The sequence below is a fragment of the Misgurnus anguillicaudatus genome, chromosome 22 (genome assembly GCF_027580225.2).
Source record: "Misgurnus anguillicaudatus chromosome 22, ASM2758022v2, whole genome shotgun sequence".
Classification (NCBI taxonomy): domain Eukaryota; kingdom Metazoa; phylum Chordata; class Actinopteri; order Cypriniformes; family Cobitidae; genus Misgurnus; species Misgurnus anguillicaudatus.
Genome location: NC_073358.2, coordinates 6653378 through 6677552, shown reverse-complemented (window position 1 = coordinate 6677552; position 24175 = coordinate 6653378). Strand labels below are relative to the sequence as shown.

The 24175-nt window shown below is 37.8% G+C and overlaps 1 protein-coding gene across 2 annotated transcripts in view; it reads right to left on the bottom strand.

Annotated features, from left to right (window-relative positions):
* abr (ABR activator of RhoGEF and GTPase) overlaps positions 1-24175 on the bottom strand; it is a 193612-nt gene that overhangs the window by 154241 nt on the left and 15196 nt on the right. Inside the window, exon 1 of one of the 2 annotated variants that reach the window (XM_073860677.1) lies at positions 1391-1692. The exons of the other annotated variant lie outside the window; for it this stretch is intronic. Within the exon in view, the coding sequence (XP_073716778.1) occupies positions 1391-1451 (61 nt within the window). The 5' untranslated portion in view covers positions 1452-1692. Of the gene's footprint in view, positions 1-1390; positions 1693-24175 lie in introns of those variants that run through there. 2 annotated transcript variants of the gene reach the window in all.

The following is a 24175-nucleotide window of genomic DNA, read 5'->3' as shown; positions in this document are numbered from 1 at the left end:
TTAATCGCGATTAATCGTTATGCAACCCTAAATTAAATCAAAAAATATATTTTATAAAAATGCAAATAGTGGATTTAACAAAAAAATTTACAAAAAGCTAAATATTACAAGAGAAACATGAATTTTAAATGAATGTATTTATTTATTTAAACGATGAAAATATAAGGCTAAATATGCCAAAAAGTGTGAAAATCGTATTTTACATAATAAAAAATAAATAAACAGCCCTGTAACATTATATTGGGGATTCTGGGGAATCCTCCTCCCTACAGTTAGAGTACATGACTATACGAGTATTTCCCTGGTGTAAACATAGAAAGAAGAGGGGTGAAACTAATAATCTTTTGGGGCAACCACCCCCTTTTCCCGAATCACCGTTTGCAAACATTATCATAAGCGTGCGCGCACACACACACACACACACACAAAAACACCGTCACACATGCACAAACACACACAAATCTCATATAATTCAGTGTGAAATTATGGGGGGTGTGGATTAGTGCTTTTCTGGTTAACTCCTCAATGGATTCGTCCTGCTGAATGAAATAAGCTCGCTCTTTCTTTCACTCTCTCTCGCTCCATTACCCCCATCCCCTTCAGAGTGATTTGTGCCAACCTTTGCCATTTAACGTTCTCTGAAAGCCCTTTATGTAACTCAACCTTTCAGTTGGAGCACACGAATGGCAGACAAAACAACCACAACAAGTGCATCTCTTCAGCCTAACATTACCCACAAACCAACGCTGACCACTTCCGTCCACATGACATCCACCCGGGGAAAAACCGACCAGCTGTCAGTAAACAGTCAACATAACACCTGAATATTTATGAGAACAGCGTGCGCTTTGGGTCTGACGGAGTGCGATGCATAATCCCAGTTCACCGTGAAGATGAGATACATTTACATACGAGTACTTGGGGGAATGGTACTTGGGGAGTGATGACTGGGGAGAGGGAAGATAGGGAAGCAAAGAGAGGAATGAGAGGATGAATGGAGGAATAATAAAGGGACAAAGAGGAATACAGATGAAAGAAGTAAAAATAAAGAACAGAGAAGAGATCCGTAAGTGTGATAAGAATGAAAATGAAGGGTTAACTTACTTTATATTACTTTTTATTTACAATAAACATTCTGCAGTGGTATCATAATACAGTACTGGCCATGTTAATACAACGGTACTTAAATATATATCATATAAATATATACAATTATATTGTTTGATGGTACAGTGCCAAAAATCCCTTCATTGCACCCTAACTGATTCGTGAGCGAACAAACGCACATTATAAAACCCGAAGATAGCAACTCAAAACACATAACGCAATTCGCAACTCTATGTCCAAAAACACAGGTGAGATGGATAGGAAATAAACAGTGTTTACGTACTGCTGTAAAGTGTATTTATCCAGGAGAGCCTGGGCAGCTCGCGAGCGCTCAGGTGCTCCATCCCCCCGCCTGCCGTCTCCTCCAGTGCTGCGTATCTTCCGAACACTTTCTCACTCTTTCCTCTCTCTCCGTTTCTTTCCTTCGCTCGCACGCCCGCTCTAATTTCTTTAACAGTGTTTATGGATGATGGACATAATTGAGTTTGAATAACAGAAGCGTTGTGTGCTGGTAAGGAGAGATCCACACGTAAGAGACACCGACTCACATGTAAGACAACAGACTGGAGCCGCTCGCTGCCAACGGTTGCTAAGGAAATGGGAAGGCACTCCTCCCCTCTCTCTATTTCTCTCTCTCGCTCGCTCGCTTACTCACTCAAACGCCTTTTCTTTAGTCCGCTGCTTCTCTCCTGTTCTCTTTTATCCTCTCTCTCTCGCTCTCTTTTCAACTCATTCATTAAATCTTATCTTCTTTCTTTATTCAGTTTTGCTTGTATGAGTACAAATTTGGTCAAACCCTTACCCTAAGTACTTCTCATCATGAAAACCTTTTATCACTGTTTGTGAATAATATACGTGATGTTGCTTTCTATGTTGTTGAACTTGTGAAAATTAGTAAAAAAATCTATGAACTAACATTACGTTGAAGAAGAGATCCGATCTAAAGATTTTCTAAGGCTTTGGTCACAATGCACATAAACTCCATAGTTTTTTTTACACAATCTTCCTAATTGACTGTCATCAATTTAATGTAATTTATAAAGAAATCTGATCTATTTGTTCAGCGTAGGCAATATCCTGTTTATCTACATTAGTCGTCTAGTAAATTATAAGCCTGATGCTAAGAAAAATGTGAGAAAAGACCAAAAACTTACAATTTTCCTTTAACTAAAAAAATGATGGGTTATTTTCAACCCTGCATTGGGTCAAAAAGGGATGAACCCAACCCAATGCGTTGTAATTTAACCTATGCTGGGTTTTTTTTACTCAAAATGCTGGGTTGTTTTAACCCAATGTTGGGTCAAATGTAAATATTTTCTGGGTAATTTTAACCAAACTGCTGGGATTGTCCCTTTTTGAACCAATGCTGGGCTGAAAATACATCTACAATCTAAAAAATGTTGGGTTGTTTTAACCCATCGTTGGGTCAAATATGGACAAACACAACTGTTGGGTTATAAATAACCCTATGCTGGGTTGTTAGTACCCAACCATAGGTTGAAACCAGTAGTGTAGATGAGTCCAATTCGAGTCAGGATCAAGACCAAGTCCAAATACTCAGACTTGGTCTTGACTCGAACTTGAAACTCAATCTCTGGTCTTAGTCTTGACTCAGACTCGACTGGTAGAAACATCCCAGCATTTGGGTTGAAATAACCCAGCATAGATTTATTCTAGTGCTGGGCAAAGATTAATCGTGATAAATTGCATACAAAATAAAAGTAAATTTTTGCATAATATATGTGTGAGTGCTGTGTGTAATTATTATGTGTATTTAAACATACGCGCATGCATATATAAATTTCTGAACATTTTTATTTATATATAATTTTTAAAGGGGGGGGGGTTCAATGGTATTTCAAGCATTCTGACTTTTTAACACAGTTATAGAGTTGTTTCCTCATGCTAAACGTAAGCAAAGTGTCAAAAAAGCAGTTGGGCGTGTTACAGAGTTTTTCTGTGCCGAATGCACTTCGCCAGGGTTCGTACAAGTTTCGGAAAGTTTTTTTCGATTACAGGTCCAGCTGACGTTTCAGGGGTTTTCTATACGTATCACTTCCCCCAGAAAACCCCGCCCACCCGTCAATCAGCGGGAGACGCTAGAACTTGCAAACATCTTATCACCCGACACAGCTTTGTTTAATTAAAAACTCAACAATGGCACGAAAGAAGAAGTGTGTTTTTGGATGTAAGGAGAAAAAATTCAGCCTTATGGAAACAATGGATATAGTTTATTATCCGGGGTAGCAGCGGAGTTTTGCGTGTGTGTTTGATGTGCTGGATTTTCCCAACCGGGTCATGACGAGTTGCATGCGGTAAGTAAGAGTTCTGTCTTATGTTGAAAATAGGCGCGTGCATATTATATAAATGACACGAACATATAGAGAATCATAAGTTAAAACAGTGTTGTATAGTGTTGCATGACTCGTACTCACTTCTCCCGCGGTATAACTCCTCCTTCTTCATTTTTTCGTACGTTATCGGAAAGATTCGGTAAAGCTAATCTTTCTTTTATAAATCTGATTAAACTAAAGACTCTTCGGAGATAAAAAAAGGATGTAATACTACTCTATAGGTACTCCAGATTAACATCAGAAATGCAGAAACAGCGTGTGTTACGTGAGCTTTAATATATATATATAATATAGAATATATAAAAATATAAATAAATATATATACACAAATGTAAATGTTTCTTAAATACATAGATTAATGTGTGTGTATTTATATATACACATACTAATTACACACAGCACACACACATATATTATGCTGAAAAATACTTCTGTTTTGTATGCGATTAATCGCGATTAATCTTTGCCCAGCACTAATTTATTTATAACCCAACAGTCAGGTTTGTCCATATTTGACCCAACGATGGGTTGAAAAAACCCAGCATTTTTTTATTGTAGGGTTATTAGAAATCTTGTTGTGATGCTTAACTCATCAGAAGGTCACGGTACATTCACACGGGGCGAAAGCATTAACGCTTGACGGAAGGCTTGTCTGAAGCGTGGCCAACAGCCAATCACAGTGGCTGCATACATGCTCCGGTCTTGCATAAACGCAATTGGATGACTCGCACTAGGTTATTTGCATAAGGCGATCTGATTGTCTGACGCATGCGTTGGCGCTTGAAAAGTTAAGCCATTTTCAACTTCTGCCACGAGCAAGTCAGTGACGCAACGTTGGCGGATCCACAATTCAGTTCGGCAACGCATGACATCACCCATTAAAAGTAAATGAAAAGTATATTACGCCCCGTGTAAATGTACCATCAGACTGTAGTTTCACATTATATTGTGAATGTCATATGTGAGTATAAGTAAGAAAGTACATTGATTTTTGGGTTTCAAAAAAGCACCAATCAAATAAAAACACATTTACATGTTTTGGATCTACCAAAAAAACACTTAACCCTTTCACCGCAATTGACGAGATAACTCGTCAATTAAGAGAAAAGACTTCCCTGCCAATGACGAGAATTTCTGTCTTTCCGCTAATACCACTATTATTCACCAGGTGCCGCAACTTACTTTCGCAACTTATACAACCCGAAAGTAGCGCCTCACGTGAAAGAGAAAGAACTCTGTGTATGTTTTAAAGATCGCTCTGCATTTGATCTCTAGCAAAAGTCATTCACAAAAATTGGGTATTTTTGAAGAAACCTATCCATATTTGAGAGGTGATAAAAAGAGAACTAATGAAGGTAGGATGAAACTTTTTTTTTTAAAGCAGAGGGTCTGTTTTTTCATTTGATATATTGTTTGTTTATAGATTTAAAGAAAACATTTTCTGGAAGGCATTAAACTTGTGTGAAAATCATGAAAAACTTTTTTTAAAAACGCTGGCCGGGAAAGAGTTAAAGGGTACATATTATGCAAAATCCACTTTTAAAAGGTGTTTGGACATAAATGTGTGTTGGTAGTGTGTGAACACAACAACCCTACAATGAAAAAAAATCCAACCTCTACTTCTTTTTTAATGCCAATTATACAAAGCGGTCTCATTCGACATGCCGTTTTGATTCACCCAAGCAAAGCCCCGCCCACTGCCACTGACTGACTGGTTAATTTTACCCAAAAGCTTTTCTTTATGTGTCTTTTAGCACATTGTAGCACTAATGCGACTCAATAAACTATTGTCTCAAACAGTATTCACAGGAATCAGATCTAATTTTAACAAAAAAAACCGATCACTGTCTGTTGGTAGGGAGGGAGGATCTGTAGCTCATTTGCATTTAAAGGTACAGACATGAAAACCGCACTCACATCCAAATAGAGGCATTTTGGACTTGCTATAATAAATAATATGTGGGATATTTTGAGCTGAAACTTCACAGACATAATCTAGGCACACCTGAGACTTGTAAAAATGGGCACAATAGGTGCCCTTTAAAACAATCAACCACTTAAACTACCAGATGATTCCAAAGTAAGCTAAAATCCCTCTGAACACTTTAGTGACTGCATACAGTATAAGCCCCCCTCAAATTTTGTTCAGAAAATGTAAAAATAAAGTATTATCCCCCTGTACTCTACATAAACATCATTATGTGATATCAGTATAAATGTCCAATGTGAATCAGTAAAAATAAAACTGACACTGAAGAAAGACTGTGATTATAAATGTGTTCAACAAGAAAGACGTCTGTGTTTACAATGAACAGATGATGCACTTCATTCAAAGGCCTCTTCTCATCTCTCTCCTCTCTCTCTCCTCTCTCTCTCTCTTACATTAAAAGCTCTCTACAGGGATTTGTGGTAACAACCCCCATCTCTCCAGAAAACAGAGTGTTTGGGCAGGGCAACTTAACAGAAAAAAAATGCAGATTATGCTATTATATATATTTTATTTAATACATCTGTATTTTTGACTAGACTGAAAGAGTGTGAATATGACCAGTATAAATTGTGTAAGTGATGAAAGCTGGAAACACACACAGCAGGAAGCCAGTTCAAAGGATGCAGATGGATGTAAAGAGCGAGAAGAATCTAGAGAAGTGTGCAAAAAGTGTGATGCAGATGGGCCGCATCAACTCTCTCTCTCTATCTCAGCCCATGTGGAGTCTCATCATCTCATTCTCACTGCTCCTGGTGTTGATGTTGTGCTAGATCTACTCCGTCTGTCTCACTGAACAATTTCCCTCATCGGACACACTCCTCTTAAAGCAGCCAATAAACAACCAGCGGCAACCACAGCCAATCAACACTGACATTTCCAGTAGCACACAACAAGGTTGTGTAAGACTTTCATGTATGAGAAACTGTGTGGACAATACATTTCATATATAGCATATTATAATGTCTGTTCGGTTAACTCATTCCCTGCCAGCCTTTTAAAATAAAAAGTTGCCTGGCATTATTCTTTGTGTAAAAGTTTCACAAAATGCCTTCCAGGAAAATTCTCTTTTGTAAACATACAAATATATCAAATGAAAAACAGACCTGCTTTCAAACAAAACGAAAAAAAAATTCATCCCATCTTCGTTTGTTATATAAAAAATTTTGAGCAAAAGGCTGAAATAATTGCATTTTTGTAAAGGAATTTTGTTAGAGATCATATTCAGAACGATTATTGAAGCATACATGGAGTTTAAAGTTAATTAAATTAGTTTTTGCTTAAAATCTTTTTATAAATTGGGTAAGAATGCCATCTAGTGGATATAGCGGACTTACAGATTACCATAAAAACTCGTCAGGAAAGCGTCATTGGCAGGGAAATGTTTTCTCTTAATTGACGAGATAACTCGTCAATGGCGGGGAAAGCGTTTATGTAACAATTATCGATGTGTCAAAAATCACAAGAAGCTGTCTAAACATAAATATACTGTATGTGTGACCCTGGACCAAAAACCATTCATAAGTCGCACAGGTGTATTTGTAGCAATAGCCAGCAATACATTGTCTGGGTCAAAATTATTTTACATTTTTTTATGCAAAAATCATAAGGATATAGGGCTGGGAAAAAATCGATTTGATTTTACAGGGCTCAAAATTAACTTTTTTATTTGGTAGCACTGGTGCTCCCAACTTTAAAGAGTTAGGAGCACCAGCAAAAATTTAGGCGCATCCATCCAAAAATTAAAAAGTACCACAACTACAATGTAAATGTTAATAGATTTATTTTATTAAAAATAAAACACCACCACCGGGCTTTACACGTCCTATGGCCAGCATTTAAAAGTTTGTCTTCTATTTTATTTTATTTTATTTTTTGCTGCATAAATTCCTAAATTAATACCCAAATGCTGTTGAAATAGTATAGCAGCAATAATAATTTAACAATTACAGGTAACATGACTAAGATTACATAGAAAATCTAGCAAACACGTAAAACACTGATTAATTGTGACATTACAAAAGTGACCCTAATATAGAAGGCTAATATATATTGGTATTGATAACTGCATTACCAGGATGCTTTTACTACTAAATAGGCAATGCTTTAAAAAATACAACAAAAACATACCATCAGCATTGTCGTATTCCACAGCAACATGGACCACAAGGATGTTTGTCGAATGTCCATTCACCAGCGCATGCGCACATACACCATTAAACACACTGACAGACAGGTCGGTGTCTCCATCAATAATAAACACATTTGTCATGACACGTCTTGTGTTTTTGGCACTTTCGCCATGTTTAAGCAAGGTACGTCTGGCGCTTAAAATGTTTTGATTCCGCCATTAACACCGTTTTACAGGATTTACAGTAAACAGTTACATTTTCATAGACACTCGAAATCTTTAAGCCACTCTCTCTGAAAGGTTTAACGTCAACTCGTATTTTCCGGTGGTGGAGTTACATTTGAATCCCGATCGTCGTCAAAAAATACAGTAATAACCTTGGCTGTAATCGGCTCGCTCTCGTCATGCTCGCGACGCGTTCGTCTTTTCACATTTACGCGCTTCACGGCAACAAGGAATGACTGACGCTCATATTAGCCAATCTGCGGTCTTCATTAAACGCAAGAACTTAATGGTGAAATTTGATTGGTTATGTATCGTTGGAGAGAACACTGAACCTGGGACAGCGCCAGCACGCAGGATCACAATCAACTCGCGTCACAACAAACTGGGCAGTCGCACAAATGCTCCCAAATATATTTTAAGGTCGCACAGATTAAATTTCGGTCGCATATGCGACCAAAATGGTCGCAATTTCGAGCCCTGTTTTAAAATCGAGTTGCTAAGTCAAATCAATTCATATTTTCAAAAAATCAATTTTTTTAGATTTTTTCTCCCCCTCTGCAGTATAGCGCAGTACATACATTTTGCATTCGCCAAATCTTCCTTCAGGGTTTCCGTAGCACGCTCCCTGCGGCGCAGCCCTCTGCCCCTCGCCTCTCCCGAGGGCAGCACATGCATACACAAACAACATGGCAAAAACAGCCGGCGAAAGAGAGCAGCTCCTCCAAAAAAATGCTCTTTGAATTCAGTTGTGTGGAGTTGGTTTGGATTCACGTAAGTTTCATGTTGATGCATTTTAATTAAATAAAATAAATATATATTTTTAAAATATATGTACAGTTTGCAATTTAGTTTTAAATGGGGGCGGGGGAAAAAATCGAATCAAATCGTAAATCGAGTTTTTTATTTAAAAAAAATCACAGATTATTTTAGGGGGACAAATCGCCCAGCCCTATTAGGATATCAAGTAAATATCACATTCCATGAAAATATTTAGTACATTTCCTACCGTAAATATATCACCAATGTATTTATCCTTAGTATTGTGTGTGCTAAAGACTTAATTTGAACAACTTTAAAGGGACAATAAGTAGGATTTACCTAGTGGTGAAATTGTATTTTGCATTCAAACGAATAATGCTCTCTAGCGCCTCGCTTTTCCAAATGCGTGTTGCAATTACGGTAGCCGTTATGAACTCACTGATCTCCTTGTCCGTTTCAGCTAGTTCACGTATTCTGAATGAAAACGCGTTGTGGAAACACGTTGGTAGGCTAGTGCTTTTTGTCCCTCTCTGCTATTATAGTTTATCAGTATGGCAGAACGACATGGATGCCTCCTTGGACTTACCCATTCAATGAAAGTAAAGAGAAGAAATTCTAAGCTTACAAAGAAAAGTCAGATCACTGGTAGAGGTCATTTGACACCAACGAGGACATATTTATGAATAAAGACATTGATTTGGATTAATAAAACACTTAAAACCCTACTTACTGTCCCTTTAAAGGTGATTTTCTCAATATTTAGATTTTTTTGGCACCCCGAGATATTTAAATAGTTGAATCTTTGTCAAATATTGACCTATCCTCACAAATCAATGGAAAGCTTATTTATTCAGCAGCTTTAAGTAGATTAATATTACAAACATACTATTTTATTGCACAAACATTTCTTAGTATGCAGTAAAATGCCCTGAAAAACAGTACATATAAAAAATTTATTAATGGTTACAAGAAAATTACTAGCTGGCTTTCCATCACCCTGGTTTTGAAGAAATGAGTGATGTTAACACCAAATTTCAAATAGAAATCGGGCTACATACTACATTCTGCAGTATGCGCATGCAAGACCTATGCATACAAAGTATGCACGGTAACAAAAATCCAACGGTACGCATACAGTAACTCATGGAAAATGCATAAGGCTCATGTTTTTGACGAGTGGTATCCTATTAGGACCCTTGTTTAACATCTCTGAACTACAAAGAGGTGCTTAAGGCACAAGATATCCGAATATGATCATAATGAAATCAATGTTTACAAGCAGTCCCTTCAATGTACTGAAAAAGACGCCAATTAACATAGAGAGAGAAAAATTGGACTTAATGCATCATGCCTTTGGCAAGAAATCCCCCTACCCCACCCCATCCCAAACCCAGGGCCATGGGTTGTGATAAGCCAAGCGGTAGGACTTCAATTAAGAAACAAAAGCTCTGGAGGATACCCCCTCACGAAGCTGCCAGCACTGAAACCAACACAAAGACCATAATCTTGTACACAAGCATAAACTGTGCTTGCCTCGAACATTAAAAAAAAATGACAATCTATGCACAAACATTTACATTACATTTTTTTTTTTTTGCATTTGGCAGACACTTTTATTCAAAGTGCATTACATTTTTACATTTATCCGTATATTTGCTACCTGGGATTGAACCCATGTCCTTTGCATAATGCACTGCTCTACAAATTGAGCCACAGAAAAACACACACAAACACATTGTAATGACTACAAAGCTATACATCTATCGAAAGATTGTCTGAAGACACTTTAAAGAAGCCCCTATAAGTGTATATGTCACTGTGTGTGCACGTGCCCAAAAGCAACCTCTGCATAATCCATTTACTTCATTGTATGATTCTATCCCAATGATGCAAAGTGACAGATCTTTAAAACAAGAGATGCGTAATGTAGGTCAAACACACACACACACACATGCAGACACACACAGATATAAGCATGCATGTGTGTCTGAGACTAGTCAAGGCAGGAATAAGTAGCAGTTCATCAAATATGAATCTGGCAAAAACACAAACACACAACTCTTTGTTTCTGGATAAATATACGATAAAGATCTTGGGATTTTCTCTAAAGCAGAAAAAATGCAAGTTAAAGCCTCAACCGAGGTGTCAATGAAAATAAAATTTAAAAACATCCATTTATTTTTGGCAAAGTAAGAGGCCCATGTCAGACCATAACGATATTGGTAAAATACTGATATATTAAACTCAAAGTCCTGTAAGGATGTAACCCATATTCAATATTCAGGGGAACTAAATGTAGATTAGAATCAGTCAATAAAAATGCATTTCATTGACCACTAACCTGAATATTGTAATGTGGAAATGTCCTCCCCCAGTGTCAACAATGGCACTGAGGACAACCAAAACAAAGAAACCCACCTTGCAAAAATTACAAACCACATGCAGACAGGAGACCGCAATAGGCAAACACACCACAGGACAAACACACACACACACACATATGCCACACTTGTCCTCTTCCTAGTGAATAACAAATGGGAAATATATTATTGATGGCCGATCCTGCCGAGGGCCAAGCTGTTAACGTGGCCTGCAGTGAAAGCTCCAGATCTTCTCATTAACACAACTTGAGCTGGATCTTACGGCCTTTAGCGACCTGCTGACTAATAGGAGACCTAGAGACCTACTGTGACAGATACACGGTTATTAATTTAATTAGATTATGAACTCTTAAATTGTAGCTTATTTTCATGCAGTTTCTTTGGCAAAATGGTGTGCAAAACAATCATGCCAACTATATTCTTTGAGACAAACATGCAGACAGACAGATATGCATACACAGGCCCGGCAATAATAGGAGTTTTTTGTGTGTGGGTTTACTAGTTTGAGGCCATATCTTTCCCCAAAAGTGAAATAAATCTGACAAAAGCTCCTTCTGGGAAATCCTTGAAAACCTGTACATAAATAATTAAAATACGGCTTTATATATTGCATTTGTGCTCCTCGCTCTCAGTTATAAAGTTAAATTACAAAAGAGTTATTTCCATGGTTTTATTGAGTAAGTTTCCATACACAGAAAAAATATAATATACAGTATATACACTGTAAAAATTCCTTGCTGCACTTTAATGTTTAAACAACTTGAAATAAATACTTAATTTTTATTAAATTAATTAAAAAATAACTTCTTGAAATAGTTGCTAAAAGTTATACAAATAAAGTTGTAAAAACTTAAGCCCATTAAACTTTTTTTTTATAAATTCATACCAACTCCTAATTAGTTAATTATATATAACTAATTAGAAGTTGGTACGAGTTTATAAAAAAAGTAGTTATAGTTATAAATACAATCGATTAAAATATTTAATCCAGATTAAATCGCATTAATGTCATGAGTTAACTCGCGATTAATTGCATATTAAATCACACTTTTTTATTTCTGTTTGCTGCTGCATCATTTGTGACCTGTGCTGGCAAATTCAGTCAGAATGAGCAAATTTTTAAAATGAGTTATTTATATTTTGACATTTTTTCTAAAAAAAAAAATCTAAACAATGCATGATTTGTTGGAATCTGACAAATGAATCGTGCCACCCCTAAAATAAATATATATATTTTTTCTCTTATTTTAATTTCTGTATTTCACACAACCATAATTTAAGTAATATTGATACAATAAATAAATAAATAATGTACTATTTGTCAGGATCCTGTCAGTCATGTATGTGTTTAAGAGTTGTTTTTAGTGACAGGGTCCTGACATGCCCGTATACTTGTTTTCTGTGTGTATGGAGAGTTACGTGACTCGTGTGTTATTATCGTGCTCTCCTGTCTTCAGTCTTGACCCCACCCTCTTGTTTCTTTGTTAATTATTCATGATTAGTTTATTCCCCACACCTGTTTGTCATTGTTTAGTTATTCCCTATTTAATGCCATTGTGTCTGATGTCTTGTGCTGGTTCATTGTATATCCTGAGATATTGTTGCGCGTGTCTTGTTCGTTCTCTCATGATTATTTAAGTTCTTGTCATTGTTTGCCCCCTCGAGGGTATTTATGTTTTAATAAACGTCTTTAAGTTACGAGCTGTCTGCGATTGGGTTCTATCCATTACCACACCCTGACACTATTGACACAACATGGGCTATTCATCCAAACAAACTGTGGTTCATTTATTTGACATCTAACATCCGAGGCTCCCTTCTGTGAATGAGACAAGAGAGCTGTTCCAAGATCAGTTCAAGAGTCCTTCAAGGATTTTGAAGAATGAGACAAAGAATCACGCCCATCCGAGTGGATCTGCTGGCAAGCATTCCGTGCCAACCGAAAATCACTTTGATCTATTGAGGTCACAGCATTGTGCTCTGATTGGCTAGTGGGTATGATGGCTGAATATCTGCTTTGTGCATGCACAGAAGACCTAACTGTACATTGATCATGTTGTTTAGATAATTCACCTGGCTTTTTTGTATTAATATAGACGAGAGTGTAGATTAATTATAGACTGTAATCACCAAAATATGGGGTAAATCTCTGTAGGGATAGATCGGAAAATAAAACAGAAAATAGAAAATTTCCTCTATATGTATATAAATTACACTATACAGGGTGCATTTTTAAGGTGACAGTAATAGAGAGAGATAGCAACGGCAGCCCAATTGTGCTCATTGTTTTCCATCATGCATTTCCAGAGGCAAACACTGTACAAGTTAAATCCAAACACTCATTCCTACTGACCACAAAAACTCTCTGCTGCCATCTACTGAGATATTCATGTTAGCACTCAGTTCACATTTTAATGCAATCTTAATTATTTTCTTTACTAATGTTTCTGGTTCATCGTAAATTATCTATTTGACCAGGATAAATGACCACAAAGCTGCAGTAAGCAGTAAAGAAGAGCTACAGATGGTCTGCTGTGCCTTTTACATTTTTGCACGTTACCCCAAACAAAATTGACATCCATATTAGGGTGGTCCTTATAATGGGTAATTTTTTTTTAAATGTTCAACTCTCACCCCCCTTAATGTGTTAGGATATCAATAAAAACACACTGTGCAAAATGTTGAATTGTTCCTACAATATCTATTCTAGAGGTTGCTCAAAGCCTTTGAATATTTCCGAAATGATATATTTGTTTGCAAAAACTGTACCATTTAAAAACGCACAACACACCTGATACTTGGAGGGTAACTTTGTTTTTATTTCAGTCTCTTCTGATCCGAGTAACCATATAGCGGACTTGCTTCGTGTTGCTTCAGCCATTGTCTCGGTGTATTTTGTCTATTGCGCTTCATTCACATTGAAGCTATCTTGCTTTGAAAGACATATCACAACTAAAACAGGAGTTTTAATTGCATGGAGCGTGGTCAAATAAGTCAATTGCTGCCATAAGTATTATTAAACAATTATACATGCTAGCACATAGTATCACATAATACGCGAATGTGTTAAACTTGAGCAACCTCTAAATAATAATTAAAATTGAATTTTTTTATTTTTTTATTCAAACATATTGGTGGGGTGAGAGCATAAACTTTTAAAAGTTAAAAAAGGACCACCTTAATCCATATGACTATGCTATGAGTAGATCATGACACTTCTGATCTTATTAAAACAAGAGGACACTTTTTTAATGCAGATTTTTTTGGGGTTTATCATTTGACTCACTTCAGTGGTTTTCTTAACCTAGCGGAAATAGTGGTGGGGTCTGCTACACTACAGACACTGCTAAAAGACCCCCTTCACACATAAACACCTCTTGCTTCCTGTTTAGAGAGTTTATTCTCTGCAGGAGCAGGAATGCAACAACACCATTAAAATAGCAGCAAACAGCAGATCACTAAATGAAAGTTCATCCCTTTGTACACAAACGCTCCCTTAATCGCAAAATAGAGAGAGAGAGAGAGAGAGAGAAACATGAATGAGCTAAGAGCTAGGTGAGTATTCAAAAATCCCACCACTACCGTTAAGTGTGTCATCTCTTGTTTTTACTAAATCATTGCACACCAAACTGCTCTTTAATCCTGACACAGAGACGAAGAAAGACAGCGAGAGAGAAAGAGAGAGAGAGAGAGAGAGAGAGAGAGAGAGAGAGAGAGAGAGAGAGAGAGAGAGAGAGAGAGAGAGAGATAGAATAGAAGAGAATTCATTCTGCTTATTCTCCAATATATTCATTTCTCAATAAACTGAACACCTTCTGCTTTTTGACACATTTGTATCCAAACCTGAAAAGGATGTGGTTTGTGTTTTGGTGGCTATATACAGTCAACCCATAAGGCTCTTGTACACTTAACCCACACTTAGTGTAAAAAAAACGTGATGCCAGTCATAAGTCTCGCTAGTGGCTGGTTAACACAAACCCTAAACAAAATGCAAAATATTGACGTTGTTTCGTCGCACCACATCTGGGCAGGAAACTGTGAATTTAACAGTTTGACAAGCTTGAATACTTTTCCCACAGTTTAATGTTTGGTTTAGGTTTCTATTTTTTTTTTTTTATGCAAAAAGGACCATAAAGTCTTTTTAATCTGAAAGTTACAGTATACGAGTTGGATGAGAACTGGCCCTCACTGCTAAACATGGTTTTCTCACAAGGTTTTTTTTAACACCTTGACAACTGTTGCCCTGTTGGCATACTTAGTGAGAGACTGCTGACATTAGCTTAACTAAGAGCCTTTTCTCACATTATGTTACATTACGTGTATGTAGGGCTGCATAACAACTAATCGCAACTAATCGTTTGTAGAATTAAAGTTTTTGTTTATATCATATATATACACTCACCTAAAGGATTATTAGGAACACCTGTTCAATTTCTCATTAATGCAATTACCCAATCAACCAATCACATGGCAGTTGCTTCAATGCACTTAGGGGTGTGGCATGGTTGTTGGTGCCAGACGGGCCGGTCTGAGTATTTCACAATCTGCTCAGTTACTGGGATTTATACGCACAACCATTTCAAGGGTTTATAAAGAATGGTGGCAGTATGCGGCAGTCCTTGGGTGAAAATGCCTTGTTGATGCTAGAGGTCAGAGGAGAATGGGCCGACTGATTCATGCTGATAGAAGAGCAACTTTGACTGAAATAACCACTCGTTACAACCGAGGTATGCAGCAAAGCATTTGTAAAGCCACAACACGCACAACCTTGAGGCGGATGGGCTATAACAGCAGAATACCCCACCGGGTACCACTCATCTCCACTATAAATAGGAAAAAGATGCTACAATTTGCACAAGCTCACCAAAATTGGACAGTTGAAGACTGGAAAAATGTTACCTGATCTGATGAGTCTCGATTTCTGTTGAGACATTCAGATGGTAGAGTCAGAATTTGGCGTAAACAGAATGAGAGCATGGATCCATCATGCCTTGTTACCACTGTGCACGCTGGTGGTGTAAGGGTGTGGAGGATGTTTTCTTGGCACACTTTAGGCCCTTTAGTGCCAATTGGGCATTGTTTAAATGCCACGGCCTACCTGAGCATTGTTTCTGACCATGTTCATCCCTTTATGACCACCATGTACCCATTCTCTGATGGCTACTTCCAACAGGATAATGCACCATGTCAAAAGCCCAAATCATTTTAAATTGGTTTCTTGAACATGACAATGAGTTCACTGTACTAAAATGGTAAACATTTTCTAAGTTAACCCACAGGGCATAGTCTTTTGACGTGCAGGGTACTTCATTGCTTTGGTTTGTTTGCCAACACAGTACTGAAGTATTACAAAAAACTGTAACTCTGTTGCCTTCTACAGCATTCGATTCTGTCCCACAAACACTCACAGTCATCACTTTCAAGAAATATACCCGAATTAGCATGACACAACTGGACAGGACACGCTAGCCAATGCCATTTCACAATCAATACTGATGTATGATGCAAACGGTCACAAGACACATGAGATCCAATGCCAATTCAAAATGAAAGCCAATGTAGTGGTTCTTCTGGTGGTAGTTTTTGAATGTATGAATGCACCGCTTGGTCGTTTTTGCTTCCATTGTTCTTGCAAATCTGTTGTTTGGACTCAAAACACTTGCAGTTTGCACATTCTGAATACATTTGGGACTGTAGTTTATCTAATACACAAAGGGTAGGTTTAGCGGTAGGGTCGGGTGCTTACAAATGTCTAAATTTTTTTAGGTGAAAGTTATTAATAATACGTCTACTCTAATAGACAGTTTCTAATCCTAATTTCACAGAAAGACAATGTAAATGCATTCAAAATAGAGTAAACTCTAAATGAGCACACGTGATGCAAGCCTAGCAAAATTCTCAGGTACTTCTCCATTTCACTTGTTTAGACAGAAGTGAGAATGATCACGTAGGCAATTGTATAAAAAAGCGAGACAAGTTTAAGTACCCACATAACAGAGGACTATGAGCGAGCCACTGAAAGTGCATCAAGTTAGCATATCCTAGCAGTATTATATGTACATGTGAGATACACTTGATGAACCAAATCAATCCAACAGGACTCACAAATTATGCTCATCATGAATGACATAATGAAATACGGTTTTATTTTGTTATGTAAGCCAACAGAGTTGCTTGAAATAAACCAAACAGGTGAAGTGCTAAATGCTACAAATACTACTTCATGACACCCTACGCAAACTGATCTGCGTATAATATCAAAGTATTGTGAAAGTAAGGCTGCATAGCGATTAATCGCAACTAATAATTTGCAGAAAAAAGTTTTTGTTTACATCTTGTGTATTTATAAATATTTAAATATAAAGACTTTTTTTAATTATACATGTATGTGTGGGTATTATTATACAGTACACACATATATATGATGTACAAACAAAAATGTATTTCGCAAATGATTAGTTGCGATTAATCGATAAGCAGACCTACTTGAAAGCGACTCAACAGCACAGCACTGCTTTTAAAAAGTTTTGCTATACTTCGAGTCATACGCTGTTCGGTCTGTGCAGCGCTGCATGAAGTCGAACAAATCTATGATTTATACAGAAACCGATAATCATTCAAAATGATCAGTAAAAATCCAGTCATGCATTTCAGTTATGAGCGTGATGCCTACCTTCCTTATCCTGCTTTTACACCAGCCGCGGTAGAGGTGTGAAGCGCGAGTGATTTCAATCTTAAGTCAATGCAAAGACAAGTTGACGCATGTCTGGAGGTCTCGCAGCGCGAATGAGGTGTTTGGCACGGCGCGGAAGACCCGATTCCGCCTCGCTCGCGCGAATTGAGCGCATGGCGCGGTATGCCCGAATGGTGCTTTTTGTGCATTTTGCGTTTGACGCCCAAGTTGAAAAATTTTAACTTTGGCGGAATTTCGCGCCGGCGTTAACCAATCAGGAGCCTGCTTGCTGCTGTGGCGGCAGCCCCGCCCGGATTCACTCATTCATCTGAAGGATCGCTTGATATTGTCCGTAAGCAGTCACCCGGAGCTATAAGACACGAGTTCTTATTTCTATAGAGACAGGAATAAAAAGGACCTCCCTTGGAAGAGTGTCAGTGAGGACATTGGGCAACCTGGTAAGTTAATACACATTTCACTTTTGAGTCACGTGATGTTTATCGACCTGCGTTGTTTATTTTCCCCCTATAGTTAGGTTACCAAATACAAAAAGGTTACTCTCTCGATAAATGCACAAACAACATCAGTCATCTTGCAAACACACAACCGCCTAGCACTTGCCCCGCCAACAAAAAGCGGATATTGCCTCTGACGCGCGTCAAAATGCTTGCTTTTTCCGAGCGTCTACTTCGCTCTAGACGCGCAAATGCATTCAAACTGTTCAAGCGGCAAACTAGGCGCGGTAGACACAATTTTGACGCCTGAAACGCGGTTGATGTAAAGGCAGCATTAGGAATGAATGAATGTCCTTCGGATGAGATGTTAAACCGAGGTCCTGACTCCTGGCTCTCTGTGATTGTTACAAATCCCAGGATGTCTTTTGAAAGAGAGTACGGATGTGCCCCGGCATCCTAGCCAAACTTGCCCATTGGTCTACTAATCATGCCCACATAAACCAAACGGCTATATCACTCTGTCTCCTCTCCACTAATAAGCTGGTGTGTGGTGGACGTTCTGGTGCAATATGGCTGCCGGCGCATCATCCAGGTGGATGCTGCACATTAGTGGTGGTTGAAGAGAATCCCCCTTTCATGTGTAAAGTGCTTTGAGTGCTGCAGAAAAGCTCTATATAAATGGAATGAATTATAATGAACACGCTTTATTTGGTTCGGGTCAGTGCACATGCACCAGCCCCAGCGGGCACATTGGTGTGGAGTAGAGCGAGACCTTCAGCCTATGTGCCGGGGCTTAGCCCCGGACGGCCCCAGCCCAATTTCAACCCTGGGGACACTACACTGTTTCACAATGCAAATTTCTCTGGATTCAAACGTTGTTGAAAACATTTTGGATAATTTAAGTACACATGTAAACAAAATATATAACACTATGCTTTGTTTTTTTTACAAAAAGCTTACATATTATGCCTCACTTACATAAAATGCAAGTAACAGTGTGCGTTTGGAGTGGACTGAACTGTAGACAAACTATAGTATACTAAATTCAAATTCAAATAGAAATACTTATTGTACACATCAAATACACCCTCATTCTCCAGTTTGAATAATAGGAAATTGCTTTTAACACCAGTGCACCATGTTAAAGTTTACCGAGATTCAAAGTCTTGTTCCTGATGAAAGGTTCCTGAATGTGTATTGGGGTAATTTTTATACACATAAAAATCCTGGAACCATAGCAACAGGAAATGTGCAAAAAAGTCAGTACTTGCTCTTTTGTTATGGCATAGGGGCTGAGAGGAAGTTGGCGGTTCGTGTAAAACTATTCATTGCTATACAAATGGGCCAGGTTTGCGGCCAGAATCCCCTAGTGGCAAATTAAAGATGTCAATGCACTGCATGGAGTCAGTTTACAGACAGCATGATGTAAAACTGGCCAATATACCCATGGTGTCACCTAGACTTTATCTGTCAGATATTAACAGCCGATATGCTTTAAATTAGCATTGGTGTAAAACCTGTGAAGCAGCAAAGTTGTCTACGATAACCATCACTGGCATGACTGTGCAAAGTCTCGTTTTAGATTTACAGTGTGTTCTGCAAAGCAGCTGTTTTGACAGGAAACGTGCAAACAAACAGGACAGACCAGTGAGACGTCGGCAGATGTGTTAGTATGACAAAACAGTAAACAAAAGCACACATCAAATTTGCTACAAAGGTCAGAGATAAAACTGCTGAAGATCTCCTTGCAGCTAGTATACAGTGGCAATAACAAGTATGTGAACTGGTTTTCTACGGTGATTTGCCATAAAATGTGATTTGATCCTCATCTAGGTCACAACAATGCTGAGATTTAGTGGAACAAGCGATAAAGAATCGAACAACAGTATCAGAAACAGTGCATAAAAATTACCAGCTTAAATATAGACAAAAACATGAAGAAACCTGTATATTAAATAATCCCCTTAAGCAAATCTGAAATCTAACCCTAAACCCAAGCGAAAATAAAAAAATTGAGAAAACCAATAAATAAAATGACAAAAAAAAGATGCGCCGTTTAAGTAAATGGGAAGGACTGGCGTATCATATGCACCCCAAAGTGGAATTTGGCGTATGTATTGCAAGATTTTTAGACTTCATGCTATTTATACGCATCTACATGAGACAGGGTAGCACTAACATAAATTTGCATCAATGTATATTATTTAATATCTTGGAAGCAGACATTTATTTGGGTAAAACACAACGAAAGAAACGATGCAATATTTTGCACAATTTGCTGTCAGTTTACAGGTAAAGCAGAAAAGATTGGAGCCTTTTTTGGCTTTAACCTTTCGTTGTAACATGTCTGTTGTATATGTATACAATTATATTTGACTTTTGAATTATTATTTTTAAATATGTGACACTGACATTTTTTTTATTGGGGCTAGTGAAAATTTTGGCAGGGCAAGTGAAAACCTGAACCACTGGCCCGACCGGGCCAGTATAAAAAATTATTGAGCCCTGGGTTAAGCCTACTTAAAGATGTTATGCACCTAAATAATTTAATGCGAACTTTTTCAGTTGCGGTATACCAGATGATGTGCGCTACAAGTGCATCCAGCGTGACAGCGCGTTGTTTCCGCTTTTTTTCACAAACGTAGAAGTCTCCCTCGCAAGAGTGCTACATTTGTTAATTAATTTATTTGAATTAATTGATTCATTAATTCATCATCAATTAATTTTCCTTATCACATGAGACATAAATGTTGCACTGTACAGCCCTGTCTTTAGCCCTGTATTGTTCATTTAAGTGTTTTTTGTTGTTGTTAAAGAGCACCTATTGTCCAATTCACGTTTTTAAATTTCCTTTGGTGTGTAAGTGTGTATTAGTACATATTAACAATATGCAAAAGGTACAAACTCCAAAGTAAACGATGACGCTAGTTATCGTCTCCAACGTAAATCTCTTTTCTTGAACTATAACAAACACACAGATTGTAGGCAACAGTTTACTTCTTGGGATTGTTGACGTAGACAAGACCGACATTTTCATAATTCCTCCAGCTTTGGACTCGGCTTGTAGTTAACTCCTGTTAGCATTGCATTGTGAGCGAATCTTTCAAACATGGTAAGGAGCGTAACATTTCCATCAGAGGTATTCAGGCCAATCACAACATTCAGATTAGCTGGCCAATCAGGGACACAGAGCTTTTCAAATCTGTGCGTTTCAGAAAAGAGTGAAATCTGGAGCTACAAAAATGTACGGTATGAGGAAAATAATGTGTATTTTAACCATAATCCACAAGAACACATTGTATTATACCAAATACACAAAATAAAGTTGTTTTTTGGCAATGAAATAGGTGCTCTTTAATAACTAAAGATAGCTGGTAAAGACAACATCCACCAAAATACCATACTCTGTAGTTTATAGTACAGTTGGCGTCGTAAACTGCGGTAATCACCATAGACGAACAAAGCAGTGAACCTAGCCATTACAGGTTCAAAGAATTCATGTTCTACATCAATAAAGTAGCCTCGGATTTCAGCGGGACATGTTTCCTGGATGCTTATCACAACCAGACAGGAGTTGGATTACTAACTGGTGCTGCGCTGGCCTCGAGCAAGGGGTGTCTGCAGCTCAGATGACTGGTAAAGATCTGTAAACTTAGGTTTGTTTGCTAATGTGGTAATCTTGCAAACTGTTGTTTCACACCGCTTCAAACACAACATGTATAAATGGTGCACGCATGCACCCCTACAAAGCAGTTTGTACCTTTTTAACAACTTCCTATTCTGCCCACTACCCATTTCATCAATGGAGTCAGAAAAGGTTCAACATCCTCTTCTTTATGGTAATACACTTATTACAGCCTGATCACCATGACAACAGCAATTAAATTATAAGGCGGATGTTCTTTTTATGTCTTAATCAAAAAGCTCAAAACATGTTCCTAAACATGTTATTTAGTGATCAGTAAGGGTCCACACACCCACAGCAATCAGACTTTTATTTAGTTATTTAATTTAATTTACAGGCTTTTATTTTTTAAAAGACAGGACGGTTAAAGAGCACACAAGAATCTATACGAAGAGGGGCGCTAATGATACATTTACATTTAGCAGACGCTTTAATCCAAAGTAGGGCTGTCACAATTATGAAATTTCCCTGACGGTTAATTGTCTAATAAATTCTTTAGACGGTTATGACGATGAATTGCCATTTTATTGCTTGGACATTTAATTCTCATATTTTTTTATTTGTTCATTAAATAATTTTCTTGTTGTGATTATTTAAATTAAATCTTTTGTCTTATGTCTGTAGTGGCTGCAAAAAAAAGAAAAAAAACCTTACAGATCCTTAAGAATAGCATCTTTTACTTCCCTAAATATGAAATTGCTGTTTTGGAATGTATGTTTTACCTGGCAGTTTATACTGCTTATAAAAGTTTTGCAGCATTTCTTTAAATGCTGTTTTTCCCCACAGTATTGAACGGCTTTGCAATCATGTATGTGTTACACTGTCAGTTAAGGAGCGCCATCTGATGCGGTCTCGTTTATACAGGCTCTGCAGTTCCCCCTTGTGTTTTTGAAAGAGATGTGCAATCATTGCGGTGATCTGAAATCATGGCAATGAGGTCAAACAATTTTGATGAGACAATTATTTAAGCATTGTGACAGCCCTAATCCAAAGCGACTTACAAAGATAAGGAAACAATCAAGCGATTTGTCATAGAGAGGCAATAATATCAAGAAGTGCTTAGGGATACCCAAACCTTATTTTTTTAAAGATAGAAAAGGTATGACTGCAGTCAGTATCAATTTGTTGAGTATTTTTGGAAAAAATTAGTTTTAGTAGGGCCCTATAATTTCCGCGATCACGGAATCGCGGACGGAATCGCGGAATTGGCTAATTAACACGGAATCTAGTATAAACGCGGAATTTCGCGGAATTTTACATATTTTGAATAAAATTATGTTTTTGTGTGGGAGACGAACGTATGTCTGGGGGAAATGCAGACCGGGGGAAGTAAATCTAGGCGACACGCCCCCTCCCGTCGTTTCAGACCTCCTCCAAAACACTGAAACCATGGCGAAGCGGCTCTCCACGACTCAGCTTTCGTCAGCGAAAAAATTAAGAAATTCGACGCTAAGCACTTAGTTCCGAGCAGGTCTCACATGACTTTTATGTGACCGGAGAACTGTTAGTTTGGAAGTTTAGTCAACACTCTGTTCACGGTGAGCGCAAAGATACATGCACTCTCTCATCCATGTCTGTCTCACTGTACCTCTCTCATGTGCACGCGCTCACGCATCTGTCCAAAGTGCGAACACAAATCCTCATGTATTTGTTCAGTTTTATGCATTTCAAGCGAGCTGAGGCAAACTAACTATCCCTCGCATTTAAAATATAATCATCTACATCATGGCGCCGCTCTCTGTCTCTCTTTCGCTCGCACGTGAAAAGAGCTGCATGCTCATGCTGTCCTAAGTCAGATCACTATCCTGTGTATGTTTGTAAAGTTATATGCATTTCAAGCGATTGTGTATAAAATATGGATCGCGTTCCGCTGGATTGATGTGTTTAAGGCACTTCTGAAGGCACCACTGCGTTGACACCTTGTTGTAGCCTCCTGCAACAACACTAAAAAACACAATGCATTGAATTGAGTTGTGCGTGCGCGCGCGTGTATATGTGCGTGTGTAAATGCATCTTTTATAGTCATTAAGTAATCCTGTTATCCAGTTTTTCCCCCAAATCATTTACATTTTAATCATTAACATTAAAAGGCACACTCTTTTTATGACTAAAATAAAAGTAAAGGGTAAAAAATATAATTGCCAAAAATTAAAACGGATAAAACGGAATTTGCAAAAATTAAAACGGAGAAAACGGAATTTGGGAAAAAATAAAACGGAATTTGGGAAAAAATAAAACGGATTTTATAGGGCCCTATTTTAGTTGTTTTTTTAATGTAGCAAGAGATGTGGCTGATTGGACTCCTATAAGAAGATCACTCCACCAGCAGGGAGTAGTGAAGGAAAATGATGGGAAGCGTAATGAGCCCTTTTGTAAAGGTAAAGCAAGGCGTCGCTCCTTCATGAACGCAACGTTCTG